Source organism: Pseudogymnoascus destructans (genome assembly GCF_001641265.1).
Source record: "Pseudogymnoascus destructans isolate 20631-21 unplaced genomic scaffold scaffold_12, whole genome shotgun sequence".
Classification (NCBI taxonomy): domain Eukaryota; kingdom Fungi; phylum Ascomycota; class Leotiomycetes; order Thelebolales; family Thelebolaceae; genus Pseudogymnoascus; species Pseudogymnoascus destructans.
In genome coordinates this window covers 7,572-26,059 of record NW_020167531.1, presented here as the reverse complement: position 1 = coordinate 26,059, position 18,488 = coordinate 7,572, and the positions used below count along the sequence as shown (strand labels likewise).

Sequence of the window (18,488 nt, the reverse complement as noted above, 5' to 3'; positions counted from 1 at the left end):
CAAAGGCTCACGACAGAGCTTGATTACTCTGAAAGAACTTTGCTGGATGACTTGCGCTTCAAAGTCAACCAACAGATGCAGAAAGCCTTAGTGGCTGAAGTTGGAGCTACTACACTTCACGAGTTTGCAAAGAAATGCATGCTCATCGACCAGAACATCCAGCGGATCAAGGAACAAGAAGACAAAAGGAAGCCAAAGTCATTTTCGAACAACATGGGCCAAACTCAAAATCAGGGCCAGGCACTTCGAACTTCAATCCCTCAACCTACAATGGATTCCAACATGCAAAACAAGACGCAGAAGCTGTATCGACCACCGCCTCAAGATCCAGCAAAAGAAATGCTCATGAAACTTGGGAAATGCTTCATATGCTGACAAAATGGACATTGAGCTCGAGACTGTCCCCAGAAGCTCAAAGCTCAAGTGAATGAGGTATCTACAGCTGAGTCTATCATCGATTCAGAAAACGAATAGCCTCTAGACAAGTCATCACTAGAGGCAGTGCAGCCAGAATTGCAGCTTCTTCCTCGAGATCTAGTTTTGATCCAGACACCCCTTTCTTAGCTACTTGTAGAATAGGAAAATACAAAGCTATTGTCCATGCATTGATCGATACTGGTGCCACAGGTGGAAACTTCATTAATGCTGCTGATGCAGAAAGAATATGTGAAATCGAAGGGATAGCCCCAGTCGAACTTGTGAAGCCAAAACAAGTTGAAGGATTCAATGGAGAGGCTGCCCCTGCTATCACACATGCTATATATCCTCGACTACAAGTGGGAGAGCATGTGGAAAGCCTATGTCCATTATTCATTACTTCGCTGGGAAAACATTCCATCATTCTCGGGAAAGCTTGGATGAAGCAACATGGAGTTGTTCTCGATATGATCAATGATCAAGTCCTCTTCACTGGAGATTATTGCAACCATTCTATACCAGATCGAGCCCTCGAAACAGAGCCTATATCTAAAAGCGAAAGACAAAGGCCAAAGAAGAAAGCCAAAGAAATGCCTCCTCCGGAACCTGCTCCGAAAGTGGAAAAACCAAAACCTTGCACCATAGCAATGATTGGCGCAGCACCATTTCGAATGCTCATGAAGCAAAGAGGAGCTCAAGTCTTTGCTATATCAATGAAGGACATAATCGAGCACAAGAACAAGACCAAAACTGAAGAAATTGACTCTCGACTGATCCTTCCGAAGGAATTTCATGAATTTTTGGATGTTTTTTCAAAAATGGCAGCAGACAAGCTACCTCCCCATTGACCTTCAGGCCATCATATTGAACTCGAAGGTGATGCAAAGCTGGGATATGCACCACTCTGGAATATGTCAAAGGAAGAACTTGATTTGGTCGAAGAATATGTCTTCGAGCACTTGCCAAAAGGGTTCATTGAAGCAAGCAAAGCCCCATACTCTTCACCCATTATGTTTGTGAGAAAGCCAGGTGGTGGTCTTCGATTCTGTGTTGACTACAGGAAGCTAAATGCCATAACGAAAAAGGATCGATATCCCATACCACTCATTGATGAAACGCTGGCCCAAGTCATAGGAGCAAAATATCTCACCAAACTGGACATTCGACATGCCTTCAATCGAATTCGAATGCAGACAGAAGAAGATGAAGACCTCACTACATTCAGAACTCGATTTGGATCCTACAAATACAAGGTCATGCCCTTCGGACTCACAAATGGTCCAGCAACATTCCAGAGGTACATGAATGAAACCCTCATGGATTACCTCAACCAATTCGTCACCTCATACATGGATGACATTCTTATCTACAGTGCTACTCGAGCGGAGCATACAGAGCACATAAGGAAAGTCCTACAGAAGCTTCAAGAAGCTGACAAGAAGACAAGCTCGATGGGCTGAATTCCTCTCTCGATACAACTTCCAGATCATCTATAGGCCTGGGAAGCAAAATGGAAAAGCAGATGCTTTGACTCGAAGGCCTGGTGACAGACCAGAAGGCAATGATGAGGATGATCGACAAAAGCAACAGCTTCAGGTGTTGCTACCACCTTCGAGGCTACATCCAGACATTCAGAAACTCAAAGAACAAGGCCAAACAGCTCAGCTAGCTCCAGTGGAAACTCATATCAGAGAAATGACAATTCTTGAGAAAATCCAAAAGTCTCAACTGGAAGACAAATTCTGCAAGGCTACACTACAGAAGCTTGAGAATCGTGATCGAACAAGCAAAGAGGTTGCATTGGCTTATTGCGAACTCAAAAACGGCATGCTAGAATATCAAAATCGAGTTTGGGTGCCAGAAACCATTCAGGTGGACTTGTTGAGAGAAGTTCATGAACAACCTTCTATGGGACATCCAGGAGCTCGAAAGATGCTGCGAGTCATGAAACAGCACTATTACTGGCCAAACATGGACAAAACAATAATTCGATATATCAAAAACTGCCATAGTTGTCGAAGATCGAAACCATCTCGAGATTCCTACAATGGACTTCTACAACCAATCTCTATTGACAGTCGACCATGGATGGATATATCAATGGATTTCGTGACAGGATTACCACTCTGTGAAGGGAACAATGCTATCTTGGTTGTTGCATGCAGGTTGACGAAAGAAAGACATTTCATTCCGTGTTTCGCTGGGCAAGAAGGGACTACTGCAGAAGCTACAGCACAGCTCTTACTTCGACATGTATGGAAGCACCATGGTCTACCAAACTCGATAATATCAGACAGAGGTCCTCAGTTCATTGCAGAAGTCTGGAGTTTGCTCTGCAAAATTTGGAAAATTTCGGCCAAACTTTCAACTGCCTTCCACCCAGAAACAGATGGACAGACTGAGCGATTCAATGCAGAGCTCGAACGCTACTTGCGAGCTCATGTGAACTATCTTCAAGACAATTGGGTTTCATACTTGTGCATGGCGGAGTTTGCTGCCAACAGTTTGCCATCAGATGCAACCAAGACAAGTGCGTTTTTTGCGAACAAGGGCTATGAACCAAGAATGAGCTTCGATACAGAGCAGCAAGCATATCACGAAGCCAAACAAGAGCACAAGAACATAGCTCAGACCATGGCAAAGGTTTGGGAGTTTCTGCAGGATGAAATCACGCTCTCGCAAGCAAAAATGGAACATTTCGCGAACAAGAAAAAGGAAACCTGCACCACGCTATCAAGTGGGAGACAGAGTATGGCTTTCAACTCGAAATATAAAGACACAGAGGCCATCAAAGAGGCTAGACCACAAGCAAGTGGGACCTTTTGAAATTCTAGAGCGAATTGGGCAAGTTGCATATCGGCTCAAACTTCCAAACAGCATGAAGATTCATCCAGTATTTCATGCCAATCTATTAAGACTTGACTCGAATGATGCAATCGAAGGGCAGCAACAGGAGCCAGAGCCTCCAGTCATTGTCAATGGCGAAGAGGAGTGGGAAGTGGACGAAATCCTCGACTCAAAAGTTATTCGAAAGAAGCTTTTCTACAAGGCAGCTTGGAAGAACTATCCACCAGATGAGACATGGTATACTGCAGAGAGCTTTGAATTCTCCAGAAGTTACCCAAGCATATCACAGAAAATACCCTCAGAAACCAAAATGAGAGCTGGAGACAATTGTTTTTTTTTGAAAATGGGATTTCTTGATCAGGAGATCAACTCTGGAGTAGGGGGGGGGTAGTGTTACGATATCAAGTGCGCCTTGCAGCTCGAGTGGGGGTTCAGGGGTGTGGGGAGCTTTCCGGGGTTGGAGCGAAGTTTTCAGTTGTGGAGTGAATTCTCAGAACTGGTCTCGCTAAAGAGAATTCACTCCACAACAACATAGCTGTATATAGATCGAGCCACTGCTCGAGTGCTCCTCTTCTCTTTCCTTTCTTCTCTAGATTGAGTTTAATTCATAATACCCAACTGGCGCCCTATGCCTTGGTGAACCGTGACAGCGTCCTAGCTCAAATATTGTAGACTGAGATATGGGTCGCCTAGGCCGGAAGAGTTATACCGGCTAATAAGAAATGATGTCTCTAGACCAGATGTCCCTGCAGGATCTGGAAGCTCCAACGTGAATTGGCCCGCCAAGTCATGGTAGTCTGCAATGTGGGCTTGTTAGAGTGTGCTTTCCACCTTTGACGCTGCTGGTGACGTGACTGCTGAGATAATTGGGCCAAGTAAAGAATGCGTGTCAGTTGTATCAGAGCCTGGAATTTTAAATGAGAAGTTGTTGCAGGATTTGTAAGAGTGGCATTATAGGACTAGCGCAGGATTGGCGTAGCCGTAGCTCTGAGCGACCCCACCAAAATAGTTCTTAGATTACCTCAACTGTAGACTCTTAGAACTTCAATCAATCAACAACTTGTCTACCAATCAACACTTCCAAACCTCCAGTGACTATGTGTTACAGGTTATGAGCCCGGAAGCCTATTATTAAGGTATTTACAAGATCAGAATTATCATTGAGTGTTGATTTGTGCATGTCATACTGACATTCGTTGCACTCAGTTTGCTATCAAACTCAAGAGCAAACTTAGAAATCTCCTCCTCAAACCTACAAGTCACTATACATATTTTGGCTTGTCACACCAACAACAAGAGCAATACTACTCAACGATTGCTACAACCCTCTATGATTCATTACACGTCATTGTTCCTTAGTTACTGGGCCGATATGACCACATAGCATATCTCTACAACCCTCTATGATTCATTACATGACATCACTCCTTAGTTACTGGGCTAATACTACACATGACATATCTCTATCAACTAGAGGACTAGGAACATGAACGATAGCTCCAAAAGCTTCTACAACCGTCTATGATTCATTACACGTCATCGCTCCTTAGTTACCCACAAGATTGGTTAAGTTATGACATAATTTGTCTATAGGGGTACTCTGACCTTGGACCTCCTTTTCACTTCCTATAGGCTAGGAACCTAGGAGATGGTTCTATGGGATTCTCTTACGTCGACTACAGTAACCAAGCCTGATTAGTCATGGAAAGTCTTGGAAAATGAGAGAACTACACTCCTTTAGCATAAATAGGATTGCCCTTTCCTTAAGAAAGGGCAAGCAGACAAGGTGTAATGGTGGGTGCACCAGATGTGAGAATCTAGCCACCCAAGGGAAGGGATGATTTTACTAAGACAACACACTGTCTTAGAAAAAGAGCCAAAGGGTCGTAGCTTAGACTATTCCACAAAGCAGACAATACAGTAAATCGACTATCACATACTTCCACGTCTTTTCCAAGCTTCCAAGCATTGATTTTGTTACTCCTTGTTTCTGAAGAGTCAGTGAGGTGCTAACCTCTGACTTATCCCTGAGTTCTCAGACTCAACATTTGTTACAACTTGTCTAAACCACTCCACTATATCATACACCTGATTGCTGCATTGTGGAATAGTCTAAGCTACGACCCTTTGGCTCTTTTTCTAAGACAGTGTGTTGTCTTAGTAAAATCATCCCTTCCCTTGGGTGGCTAGATTCTCACATCTGGTGCACCCACCATTAAACCCACCATTACACTTAAGGCTGTGTCTGCAACCAGAAAAGTCATACTGCCTGTACTTATCATTCTAGGCAAAATACACATGGATTCTTAGTACCACACCAACCTTTAAGGCACAGAGCTCATCATGCTCTCTAACACTGGATTTTCAAACAACCAGCTTGCCTTACAGTAGCTAGAGCACTTTGCAGAGCATACTCCCTCTAAGGAAACAAAGGTTCTACTACTTGACTCTCATGTGAGCCATACAAGTGATGATTTCATCATTATGGCAGAAAAACACAATATTATCATATACACATTCCCATCCCATCTTACTCATATTTTACAGCCACTAGATGTAGGGATCTTCTAGCTGTATAAGCACTGGCACAGAGAGGCTGTGCTTGCTGCCATATGTGATATGGATGTTACATATGACCTACAGTCCTTTATGAGGGATCTTACCAAAATGCAGCTACAGACTTTTAAGGAGTCTACAATTATATCAGCTTTCCAGAAAGCAGGAATTTGGCTAGTAAGCCACGTTATAGCTCTCGCAAAGCTATGTACGTACTCACAGCCTGCTCCTATGCCTACACCTAACGTAAGTCGTGGCGTAATGCGGGGGATGGCGTAACGCGGGGAATTCACCCCGCCGACTTCTGATAACTGTGAATAACTCAACAATGGTTCACTGTAAAAGCCTGGGTGTTGCTGAGCGTGAAACTTTAATAGCCCAGGCAGTATTAGACGTCCAATCTAAGAAGTATAAGAGTGCATATCACGCTGAGAAAGTGCTGGGGCTGCCGAAGAGTTCAGTGACGCGACGCGTCAATGGAGGTTTGACACGCTCCCAAGCCCGTCAGAAACAGCAGAATTTATCAGGCGCGCAAGAACAGATACTTCTAAAGTGGATTAAAAACCTAACAATCAGCGGCTATTCTCCAGGGCATCGGTTGTTGAAGGAAATAGCTGAAGAACTCCGGTCGCACCGGTCACTCAATTTTGACGACGCGACGCCAAACTTACTTCTACCCCAACCACGATTTTCCCTCGGTCGCGACTGGGTACCACGATTCATACAACGACATCCCCATCTACAGGTCGCTATTGGGCGACGGATCGAAACTGTACGCATGGACGGTGCAACAAAACCAGTGCTTACGGCATGGTTTAACGCGTACACCAAGGTGGTTCAAGAGTTTGGAATCACGCAAGAGAACACATATAACATGGATGAATCCGGATTTTCGATTGGGACAATGGAATCTACTTGAATTATACTTGATTCAACACTTCGTACGAAGCATCAAGCGCATCCTGGCCGTCAGGAATGGGTTTCAATGGTTGAGTGCATCTGCGCAGACGGAACCATCCTCCCACCCCTCGGGATCTTTAAGGGGTTCTCCAATCATGGATTCCGCCCGCAGTCATCGACCAGTGGTTCTTCTCTGCGAATACGAAAGGCTGGACAAGCAACCTCCATGGGTTGGAGTGGTTAAAACGCATCTTCGAGCCAACAACACGTACAAAAGCAGATGGTCAGCACCGGCTTCTTATATGTGATGGCCACGACTCACACATTAGCGGGAGTTTCATTGCGCATTGCATGCAGAACCATATTGTATTACTGATACTTCCCCCTCATACATCGCACTTACTACAACCACTGGATGTTGCGATATTCGGCCCGCTAAAAAAGCGTCTGACAGCAGCGCTCTCCCCACTCAACCAAGCGCAACTCGCGCGCATACAGAAGTATGAATGGATGGAGGCATACATCCAGGCACGGCTTGATGTATGCAACCATCAGAACATTGAGTCAGCATACCGTGGCGCTGGCTTGTTTCCTTTTAATCCCCAGCGAGCATTGCGTACGCTGCTCAATGCTGAACCATCAGTCGAGGCTGACCGACCAAAAACACCACATCAGTATGATATTTTTGACCGAGTCTTTATCAACAGCTCCCCCCCAGATGGGATGACCTTACGCTCTGCAAATGCGCTCCTTACAACTACGATTAATAGTGGTGGGGTGCTGTCAACACCAGTGCGGACGTACATCCAAAACTCTCAGTTGCGTCAGAGCAACTTCGAGCACGCAGCATTGTCCACCAACTCGATGCCAACAACCTGCGATCAGTTATAAAGCAACGTACGGTACGTACGAAGGGGAAAAGGGTTATTCTGAAGGGTCACTTTCATGTTTCTATGCAAGAGTTGTGTGATGCGGTGATGGAGGCGGAAAAGGCGACACATAACCCAAGTAAGAAAAAGCGCAAAACAAAGGATAAGAACGCCTCCTCAGACATTGAAATTGACGAGTATATTGAGGAAGAAGCAGGGGAACAATCTAAGAGTGACGGTGGATCATGTATTATCGTTGATTGTAGTTAAATTTACAGATTTGTTGTGTTCTCTTCAAAATTCCACCGCGTTACGCCATCCCCCGTTACGCCACGACTTACGTTACGCATCTACCTATACGGGTTTCTACACCAAAACCCTCGACTTTTAGGGGGGTTGAAGAGGGGCTACAGTACTGGAAACAACGGGTTCTAGAGGGTTTTATTAGCCCCTCGAGGGAGGGCTACAGGAATTGGCTCATAGGAACGGAAGAGGTTGTAGTAGGAGGCCAGCTTCAAGAGCTTGACTACTAGCTTTTCGACGCCAGGTTGAGAATTGAGGCCCGGAAGGAAGAGCGCCTCCGAAAGAAGGGGGTAGCAGCTCTTCGGAAAGCTGGCCTCCCAATTCCTCTAGAGTTTGAGGACCTAATTTCTGACCCGGAAGCCCTCCAAACTGAGGGCGAGAGTGAGGGCGAGGGCGAGAGTGGGAGAGAGGGTAGGAGTGGGAGCGAAGAAGTGATAATTTCATAGAATGGCTTAATTATGTATATTTACATACAAATTACTATGGAGAGGTACTTACGGTCGCAATTGTGACGAGCCGCGTATTGCTTCCTCAAAGTTTGGTCACGACGATTATCTCTAGATGTGGCAACGGCGATGAGATATTGTGGAGATACCATGACAGACCGTAGATGCGGCTGTGCCTATCCCCAAAATTCAAAGTGTGGCGGAGCCTTGCTTACCTTACCAAACCGCGCACGGAAATAACCGATAAGCAACTCAAAGACAATGACGACTGAACCCCCCCATACATTGAAAAATATTATTCATTCTTGACTCGACTCGCTTTGGTCGCACTTTCGTCTTCCTTGTCTATTGTTACTCTTTCAGATTATTCCCATTCACTCTTTCGATACCCTCATTTAACCTTCTGGCTTTGCAACTTCACGGAACTTCGCGACAGACTTGAGGCTTCCCAGGCTACACCATGGTGAGAATGCCCCCCCAACCCCCGATCCTCAATGCGGGCATTTCTTTCTGACACGCCTGTTTTGTTAGGGAATAAGTAGGCGACCAAAGGATAAATCCGCAGGCAATGCGCCGTCAGGCGACCGTGGGGCAGGGGGAGGGAAGCCCAACATCAAGAAGGCAGCATTCGATACGACCAAGAAGAAGGAGGTCGGAGTCTCGGACTTGACGCTGCTGAGCAAAGTTTCGAACGAAGCTATCAATGAGAATTTGAAGAAGCGCTTCGAGAATGGAGAGATTTACGTTCGTTTGAGCATCCTCCCTGAGCGGACGTTTGAATCCTGACCTACGCGCCCAACAGACTTACATCGGCCATGTGCTGGTATCAGTCAATCCCTTTCGAGACTGTGAGTATTGCACCATCCGACATTTACACAGGGTGCTGACAAGATTCCGAAGTGGGTATTTATACAGATGCCGTGTTGGATAGCTATAAGGGGAGGAATCGATTGGAGGTAGGCCAGATCTCCGAATTTTGAAATGCGCGCTGACCACTACAGATGGCACCCCACGTATACGCAGTTGCCGAATCCTCATATTATAACATGAACGCCTACAAAGATAATCAGTGTGTCATCATTTCCGGAGAGTCTGGTGCGGGGAAGACCGAGGCGGCAAAGCGCATTATGCAGTATATCGCCAACGTGTCAGGAGGCAAGGACTCGTCGATCCAGGAGATTAAGGATATGGTGCTGGCAACAAACCCTCTGCTGGAATCGTTTGGAAATGCGAAAACACTACGAAACAACAACTCGTCGAGATTCGGAAAGTACCTCCAGCTCCAGTTCAACTCGGCCGGCGAGCCCGTCGGAGCGGATATTACCAATTATCTTTTGGAGAAATCCAGAGTGGTTGGGCAAATTATGAACGAGCGCAGCTTCCACATCTTTTACCAATTTACGAAAGGAGCATCACAAAAATATCGCGAGACGTTCGGAGTGCAGAAGCCGGAGACATACGTCTATACTAGCAAGTCGAAATGCTTTGACGTTGATGGTATCGATGACCTGGCAGAATTCCAAGATACCCTGAATGCGATGACGATTATCGGGCTGTCTCAGGCAGAGCAGGACGAGATCTTCCGCATCCTAGCGGCGATCTTATGGACGGGTAATATCCACTTTGTCGAGGATAAGGATGGATATGCTGCTATTGCGGACCAATCTGTGGTAGATTTCTTGGCTTATCTATTGGAAGTTGACGCAGCGCATGTCGTTTCCGCCATCACGATCCGCATCTTGACGCCAAGAAATGGCGAGGTTATTGAGTCTCCCGCCAACCCCGCACAGGCAGCGGCTACCAGAGATGGACTGGCGAAAGCTCTCTACAACAATCTGTTTGACTGGATTGTTGAGCGCGTCAACGTGTCGTTGAAGGCTCGCGGCGCAACCTCGAACTCAATTGGTATTCTGGATATCTACGGCTTCGAGATTTTTGAGAAGAACAGTTTTGAGCAGCTGTGTATCAACTATGTCAACGAGAAGCTGCAGCAGATCTTTATCCAGCTTACCCTAAAGACAGAGCAAGAAGAATATGACCGCGAGCAGATTAAGTGGACGCCTATCCAATACTTTGACAACAAGATTGTCTGCGACTTGATTGAGGGTACGAGGCCACCAGGAATCTTCTCCGCCATGAAGGATGCGACGAGAACTGCACATGCGGATCCGGCGGCTTCAGATAGAACGTTCATGCAGAGCATCAACGGAATGTCGAACCCCCATCTCACTCCTCGCCAAGGCAACTTCATCGTCAAGCATTATGCTGGTGACGTGAGCTACACAGTTGAAGGTATTACCGATAAGAACAAGGACCAGCTTCTCAAGGGCTTGTTGAACCTCTTCGCGCAAAGCCAGAACGAGTTTGTGCATACATTGTTCCCCAACGAGGTCAACCAGGATGACAGGCGACAGCCACCAGCGGCTGGAGACAAGATCAAGACGTCAGCCAACGAACTTGTGGCCACTCTCATGAAAGCCACCCCGTCTTACATCCGTACGATTAAGCCCAACGAAAATAAGTCGTTCTCTGAGTATAACGTGCCAAACGTCATGCATCAGATCAAGTACCTCGGTCTGCAGGAGAACGTCCGTATCAGACGTGCTGGGTTCGCCTATCGTCAGACTTACGACAAGTTCGTTGAGCGGTTTTACCTCCTCTCGCCACATTGCTCGTATGCCGGTGAGTATACTTGGACAGGCGATTCGAAATCTGGCGCCAAGCAGATCTTGAAGGACACCAGCATCCCCGCCGAGGAGTATCAATTTGGTGTATCAAAGGCGTTCATCAAGGCGCCAGAGACACTCTTCGCTCTAGAGCATATGCGCGACCGATACTGGCACAACATGGCCATCCGCATTCAGAGAGTGTGGCGAGCATACCTACGCATCCGCTCCGAAGCCGCAACTCGCATCCAGAGGGTATGGCGCAAGAAGCGTGTCGGGGCGGAATTCCTCGAGATGCGCGAGAGGGGTCACAAGCTTTTGCAGGGCCGCAAGGAGAGGCGTCGCATGAGTCTGCTCGGCTCGAGGCGCTTCATGGGCGATTATTTGGGCTGCAACGCTGGGAGCGGGCCTGGTGCGCGCATCCGCAACGCGATCAACATCCCCGGCAACGAAGTCATCCTCTTCTCGTGTCGGGGCGAGGTCCTCGAGTCCAAGTTCGGACGCTCCAGTAAGCCTAGCCCGCGCATCTTCGTCCTGACCAAGAGCCGGTTCTACGTCGTCTCGCAGGCCGTTGTCAACAAGCAGGTCCAAATTTCCGCTGAGCGCGCCATTCCCCTGGGCTCGATTAAATTCATCGGCCTTTCGACAAGCCGCGACGACTGGTTCTCCCTAGGTATCGGGTCCCCACAAGAAGCCGACCCCTTACTCAGCTGCGTCTTCAAAACCGAGTTCTTCACGCACCTCACGCGGGCCTCACCCGGCAGCGGCTCCGCCCTCCTCAAGATCTCCGACCACATCGCCTACGCTAAGAAGCCCGGAAAGATGACAGACATCAAGGTCCTACGCGATTCCCAACAGCGCGAGGACTTCTACAAGAGCGGCGCCATCCACACCCAATCCGGCGAGCCCCCGAACTCCGTCTCCCGTCCCCTCCCCAAAGGGAAGCCCATTCCCGCCAAGCCCTTCACCAAGGGCCGCCTCATCCGCCCTGGTGGTCCAGACGGCCGGCCGTCGAAATTTGTAAACGTAGCGCGGAGCACCAAGCCTGTGGCGCACCCCGTAGCACACCAGCCGATCGCGCAGAACCCCATTGCGCATGCGCCTGTCGCTGCGCATAATCCGCTAGCCCAGCAGCTCGCGTCACGCACGCGCGCGCTCCCGCAGCAGCCGCAGGAGATCTCGCTGTCGCAGTATGCAGCTGCATCCAATGAGGTGCCGGCGCCGGCCGCACGTGCGGTACCGCCGCCTCCGCCACCACCGCCCCCGGCTGCGACGCCTGCGGGGCCGATTTTCCGAGCTATGTATGACTTTGAAGGGCAGAGTGCGAATGAGTTGAGCTTTAAGAAGGATGAGGTGGTGGATATTGTGCAGAAGGAGAATAATGGTATGTCTTTCCCATCCTCCTCCTCGAAAAAACAACTAACACATCCCCCAGGCTGGTGGCTAGCGAAACTGAACGGCCGCGAAGGCTGGGCTCCGTCCGCCTACCTCATGGAAGAAACCCCTCCTCCACCCCCACCACCCTCCGCCCGGCTCTCAGCCGCAAACGGGAAACCCAAGCCTCCTGCTCCTCCAGCCAAGCGTCCCGCCGCTGGAGGACGCAAGGCCGCGGCGCTACCTGGGCAGAGGGACTCGGGAGGGATGGCGAGTGGTAATGAGGGAGGGGGCAGTGGCAGGAGCACGCCGAGTTTAGCGGGGGGTTTAGCGGAAGCGTTGAGGGCGAGGCAGAGTGCTATGAATGCGGGGCAAGGGGGGAGAGATGAGGATGATTGGTAGGTAGGGCCTTGACGGAGGGGTCAGGCAAGGGATGATTTAGACATGTGAGGGGAGGCAGATAGAATGAATGGAATTTGAATACGTCATTTCTGTTGCCAGTGTCTCGGGTTGTAATTCGGGTAGCAAGACACTGAGGAGCTCTCCAGTTGATTTTCAGTTGTCAGTGTAGTGTCTCAGGTTGTATTTCGAGGGGTCAGTCACTCATGGGTGCACTCAGTCACTTGGACACTGTCGCCGTGGAAATCGCGTGGGAGACATGAAGCCTATGGATGAGAAAGTTTTCCCGAGATGTTCGCTCCTTCCTCGTAATCCCCCAAGATAACATCACTATAACAACGGCATTGTAAGAGGCGGAAGGCACAACGTCACAGCCAGTGGACGCAATTGAAGACACCTCATCATCGGATGAATTTCTTCAATCAAACACTTCAGCGTCGAACGATGATACACCTGCAAGCTCATTGGAGCCATCCCAGGAAATTGTCACTCTCGGGTCATGTAAGTTGAAGATGCTCGATTTATTATTGCAGGGTAGGAGATTACTCGCAGAAGTGGCGCTATGCATCGAGAATTTGCCACTTTTCGTGTATCCAACCCGGTCTATGTATCATTATATATCATCATATACACCGTAGCCACCATCCCGTCATCCATCTTCAAATCCCCACCTCTATCATCATCCCCCTTCCCCACCCCCTACCGCCCCCCCACAATCCTCCCCGCAACATCCCTCAGCACATGCTTCTTCACCTTCCCACTCCCCGTCTGCGGCACCTCACTCATCCCCGTCTCCGCATCCCCAAACCAGAAAATATGCGCCGGCGCTTTGTGCCTTCCCAGCACCCCGCGGACCCAGGCGCGGAGGACGTCATCGGTCGGCCTTGCCTCCTCCGACGAGGCGGGAGAAGATGGCGCGGGGAGAAGGAATGCCCCCACCACTTCCCCATACTTGGGATGCGGGATCCCCACCACTGCCGCGCGGAGGATGAGTCCCGAGGGGTGCGCGACGAGGCGGGATTCCACTTCTAGGGGGTATATGTTCTCGCCCCCTTTATGACGGTTAGTGTTTGATCGGGTGGAGTGGGGTTGGACGGACGACGTACCTCTTATTATAATATCTTTGAATCTTCCAGTGATAGTACAGTACCCCTCTGCATCAAATACAGCCTCATCACCTGTATGCAACCACACCACACCCTGCTCATCCCGGATCATGACTTCTCTTGTCTTGTCAGGGTTGTTCCAATACCCCTTCTGTAGTGAGTAGCCCGCCATACAGAGTTCGCCGCGCGTGCCGACTGGGACAATGGCGCCGTGGCGATCAATGATCTTTGATCTCAGGTGGGGAAGGACACGGCCTACGGTTGTGAGTTTGCGGTGGATGGAATCTCCAGCATGAGCGTTGAAGCAAGTGGGTGAAGCCTCCGTCAACCCATAACTAGATGTAAACTCCCTCATATTCAACTCCCCCACCATCCGCTCCATCAACTCCACCGGCACCGGTGCACCCGCCACTATCCCAGTGCGTAAGTTGGGACACGACCAGGACGCCGGCCGCGGGAGGGAAAGAAGTTCCTCGAACATGGCGGGGACGCCATGAAGCGCTGTGCAGTTTTCTGCAGCGATGGCGGCGAGCACGGCGCGGGCGGAGAAGGAGGGGCTGGGGAGGACGATGGTGCTGCCGTGGGTGATGCAGACGAGGAGGCCGAGAACGAGGCCGAAGCAGTGGAAGAGAGGGGGAGGACAGCAGAGGATGTCGGTGGGGGTGAAGGACATGCGGTGGCCGATGGAGTGGGCGTTGTTGATCATGTTGCTGTGGGGTGGTTAGCTTGGTTGATGGTGTTGGGGGTGATGGACAAACTGATGCGTAAGCATTGCGGCTTTGGGCTGCCCGGTTGAGCCGCTGGTGTATTGAAGGTTGCAAATGCCATGGGGTGAGACCATTATGCTGGCTGCTTTGAGGACTTCACTTGGGATCAGGGCGCCAGCGTCGATGAGTTCGTCGTATGTTGGGAAGCCGTTCAGGTGACCTTTTATCATGACGAGACTCTTGAGACTGCCGAGGTTGTTTCTATTCGAGAGATTCGAGGTGATGTCCGCGAGTAGTTGTATATTGTTATAATTCCCATACGCCTCCTGCGCAAATAGAAGCTTGCAACCTAATTACCAGTTAACCCAATGTCCTCCAACATGTCTCTACCAAACTCACCAGAGTGATCAAGCGCATACTGTGCTTCCGTAGCAGTATAAGTACTATTCAGCACCACAAGCACACACCCCACATACCCGGCCGCAAAAAACACACTGACATACTCCTCGCAATTGCCCGCAAGGATCCCGACACGATCTCCCCCCCGCACCCCCAGCGCCAACATTGCCTTTGCCAGACTCCTGCTCTTCTGCTGCAACAGTGTGTATGACCACCGCGCGCCGGTCCAGGGAACGATGAGACATTCCTTATCGCCGCGCAGTGCGCATTGCTCGTCTAGCAGCTCACCGAGAGTCAGGTCGACGAGGGCTGGTTCGGCGCCGCCATGGACCAGGGAGAGGGTGGTTGGCTCGGCGACATCGTTGAGGTGGTGCGTGGTTTGTTGGAGGCGGCGGATGGTAGTGGTGTTAGAAGACATGATGCGCGCACTTGTAGGAAAGACGCTGAACAAGCACACCCAAGCAAGAAACAATGAACAACCCTAGGAAATATATCTCTAGTTGAAAGAAAGGCACAAAACTAAATCCCTCGGGTTTTTATTCCCAAACGCAAGTACGTCGGCTTTCGAACAGCCAGACGGCACCACGGCACACACACACACTTTGACCCACCTCCTTGAGCTCCCGACACTATCTCGAGCTGGTTATTCCCTCCCCTGGCCATGGTCACTAGCTCCCCGGCCAGACCAGACTGAGCACATTTCCCTGCTGAGATGAGGGGGGACCATGGCGCAAACATCTGATTAGATTGGATCAGCTATGCGGCGATGTGCCGCATCTGATTAGATTGGATTGATTAGCTGGACGCCCTCGAGCCGTCGTCCGTCTTGGCTCTGTCCCGGTCAGCGGAGCGCGGTTGCAATTGCACCTCCATGACATGTGCCTTCCTGCACTGCCTTTAGCAGCCCTGAACGATCTTAAAGCAGCAACGGATCGCATTTCGTATAGTAGCTACATTACGGTAGCCGTGACACTAGCCTCGCCGGAGATTGACCATGCATGAGAAAACCAGGATCATGCTCCCGGTTGACAACTTTCGTAGGGCTTTCATGGACGGGTGTCTCGCATTATTGGCTGTGAGGAGTGCTTATTGGGCTCCGGTCGGGTATATGCCATCTGATAAGAAAAAATTATCAGATCCTGCACATGTTAGCGTCGTGGTGCCTGGTTAGGGCAGTACTTGTACCGGATCCACACACACACTTGGAGAGGGAGCGATGTCGCTAGGTGGGAGGTAATTACCTAATTACCTATGTAGGTACATATGGTTTTGTGGTGAGAGCGATGCTTTTATTGGAGATGCGTCGATATACTCGTGCTGTGCCGTGGTGAAGCCTTTTGATGCTTCTGTCGGGGGGTGATGGGGCGAAAATAGAAGGATGTCCTTAGGGGGGTTGGCCCATTTTTCGATTCCATTGGACAGGATTTATCGTAAAAAATGGTCTAATACCAATATACACCATGCTACGCAGCCAATCTATTGGCTGCGTAAGCTGTACCTAGCTACATATTCTATTGCCAAGCCTATTGTGCCACTATTCCCACTTGGCACTATTCCAACAGCCAATCATAATATATAAAGGAACACGCTTACACAATAAGGTAGTAGTAGACACTATGCTAGGAATAGTATTGAAACCAGGGTTACACTAACAGCGTTAATAAATAGACACCTGTATAAGAGACAATTGTCAGAGTTAAATAATCCCAAAAATAAACACGTGACACATTGGCAAAATACACGTGATATATGGTCAACTCTATTATTACGAGGGTATAATTAAGGAGACAGTGTTTATATTATACTAATGAAGCAAATACTATATTATTATAACCCCTCCTCGAATACGTCTTGTAAACTACGTCTACTGCTATAAGCACCGTTGGTATCGTCGTCGTAGTGGTCATCGTCATCGTCATCGTCATTCTCATCATCCATAAATTGCTCAGGCCTGTCGTTACTACTTCCATCCTCGTCTGCCGAACCCCAGTCAATGTCATCCTTTAGTGTTCCAATAGATTGCTGTGCAATCTGGTCGTCTATAAGGGGCATTTTCCTCCGTCGTCCATACATATCCTTGAACTTCAATCGTTTTGGGCCGATATTAGTATGCTGGTTTCTTGGGTAGGCATCAAACCAGTTGAGGAGCACCTGTCTGGGTACCCCATTCCGAACACCATGGTTCTGTTCGAAGTCAAGGTGGAGCTTTACCTTTACAGCTAGTGACACAAACCAGTCTAATATAGTTAGCACAAAACAGTAACCACTTATAAACAACGTACATTTAATCCAGAACGGGCCTGGAGCAATTGACGCTGTTCCGTTAGGACGCAGTTCACTTGACTCAATCTTCTCGTAGAACAGTATATATCGACTTGCCCAGCAAAAGACACTCTCTGCATCAACAACGCTGTAAATAGACTCGAACACTTCAAAGAGTCGAGATAGGTCTTGTTCATTCAGCAGAAACGACATGGATGGTTTTGTAAGGGTTTTACCAACCCATTCCTGTACATGTTCAGACAAGCTACTATATTTTGGGTTGGAGGGTCATACCATCATGCAGGTAATAGTCCGGTGCTTCCAGGTATTTGTATTGCCTCTTGCTTTATAGAGAGCCTTGTCTCGAAGCGCAAAGTTCTCATCGAAGTCAACAGATAGTGTAACGTCATTTACTATAGCCTCAAGCTCCTTGTCTGTTGCTCGCCCATATCGGAGGGTAAGTCGTCGTATTTCAGGATCCAACTTCTTCCTGATTTGTTTCCACGCATTGTTGTCAAAGAGCTTCGTCTGGCTAGCTGACCGTTGAAACGGTCCCATAGTGCTATTATGGGAACTGTGGGTGTATTGCATAGTATGCTTTGCAGTAGGTCGACAGGCTAGTAATGAGTTGGTAGATCCAGTAGAATTACTACTTCTACTACTCTGTTGAAGCGTAGATGCAACAGTGTTTCGACAGTTGTTGTTCGACCGAAGCTGTTGAGTCAGGTCCAAATGACCATTCTCAAAGGATAGCGTAGTATCTGGCTGGGTAGGGAGTTGAGAGGAGGCCGCATTCATTAACCCCCCCTGGACACGCTCAGTTTGAGACATTGAGGGGCTAGTTGTATTGGGTGTATCGTGTTGTAGTAACTGCAAGGTAGGTGAATTCATTGATGTCAACGGGGCTCCTTGAACAACCGAGTCTGGAGAATGCTGGCTTTGGGACAACCCTGGACTATTTGAGTCGCGTGGAAGGAGGTGGCCTAATCCATATGGGTATTGAGACCCAGAATTCCGAGCATTCTGTAGCTGGGAGTTTCCGTAGTTGTAATCCTCTTGGCTGTGGGCTTGCACTGCACCCTTAGCAATGCGTCTTGGTCGACGTGATGTCTTTGGCATAGTAAGGAACCTACAACCCAAGAATTAGCCTATCTTCTGTACATGTTCAGAGGGGGGCACAAACACTGATTGTATATTCTTATACACTCTGTAATTATACCATAATATATAGTAGTTT

General features: G+C 48.9%; 2 protein-coding genes across 2 annotated transcripts; one reads left to right on the top strand and one right to left on the bottom strand.

Moving 5' to 3' along the window:
• The first annotated feature begins 8,569 nt into the window (after positions 1-8,569).
• On the top strand, positions 8,570-12,935 carry MYO1 (class II myosin). The gene is made up of 6 exons (XM_024469941.1): positions 8,570-8,801; positions 8,870-9,082; positions 9,141-9,186; positions 9,239-9,294; positions 9,340-12,388; positions 12,440-12,935. The coding sequence occupies exons 1-6, from the start codon at positions 8,799-8,801 to the stop codon at positions 12,778-12,780; spliced, it is 3,708 nt and encodes a 1,235-aa protein (XP_024323716.1). The 5' UTR covers positions 8,570-8,798; the 3' UTR covers positions 12,781-12,935.
• Positions 12,936-13,476: 541 nt separating this feature from the next.
• Positions 13,477-16,035, bottom strand: VC83_06339 (uncharacterized protein; the record flags this gene model as incomplete). Its single annotated transcript, XM_024469940.1, has 4 exons — positions 14,990-16,035; positions 14,642-14,939; positions 13,884-14,593; positions 13,477-13,829 (listed from the first exon to the last, which is right to left on the bottom strand). The coding sequence occupies exons 1-4, from the start codon at positions 15,405-15,407 to the stop codon at positions 13,477-13,479; spliced, it is 1,779 nt and encodes a 592-aa protein (XP_024323516.1). The 5' UTR covers positions 15,408-16,035.
• Positions 16,036-18,488: the final 2,453 nt, after the last annotated feature.

Excerpts from the sequence above, each read along its gene's own strand:
- MYO1 (XM_024469941.1), top strand. Across the intron at positions 9,083-9,140 it reads TCGAGAATGGAGAGATTTAC|ACTTACATCGGCCATGTGCT; the intron begins GTTCGTTTGAGC and ends CGCGCCCAACAG. Across the intron at positions 9,295-9,339 it reads AGGGGAGGAATCGATTGGAG|ATGGCACCCCACGTATACGC; the intron begins GTAGGCCAGATC and ends TGACCACTACAG.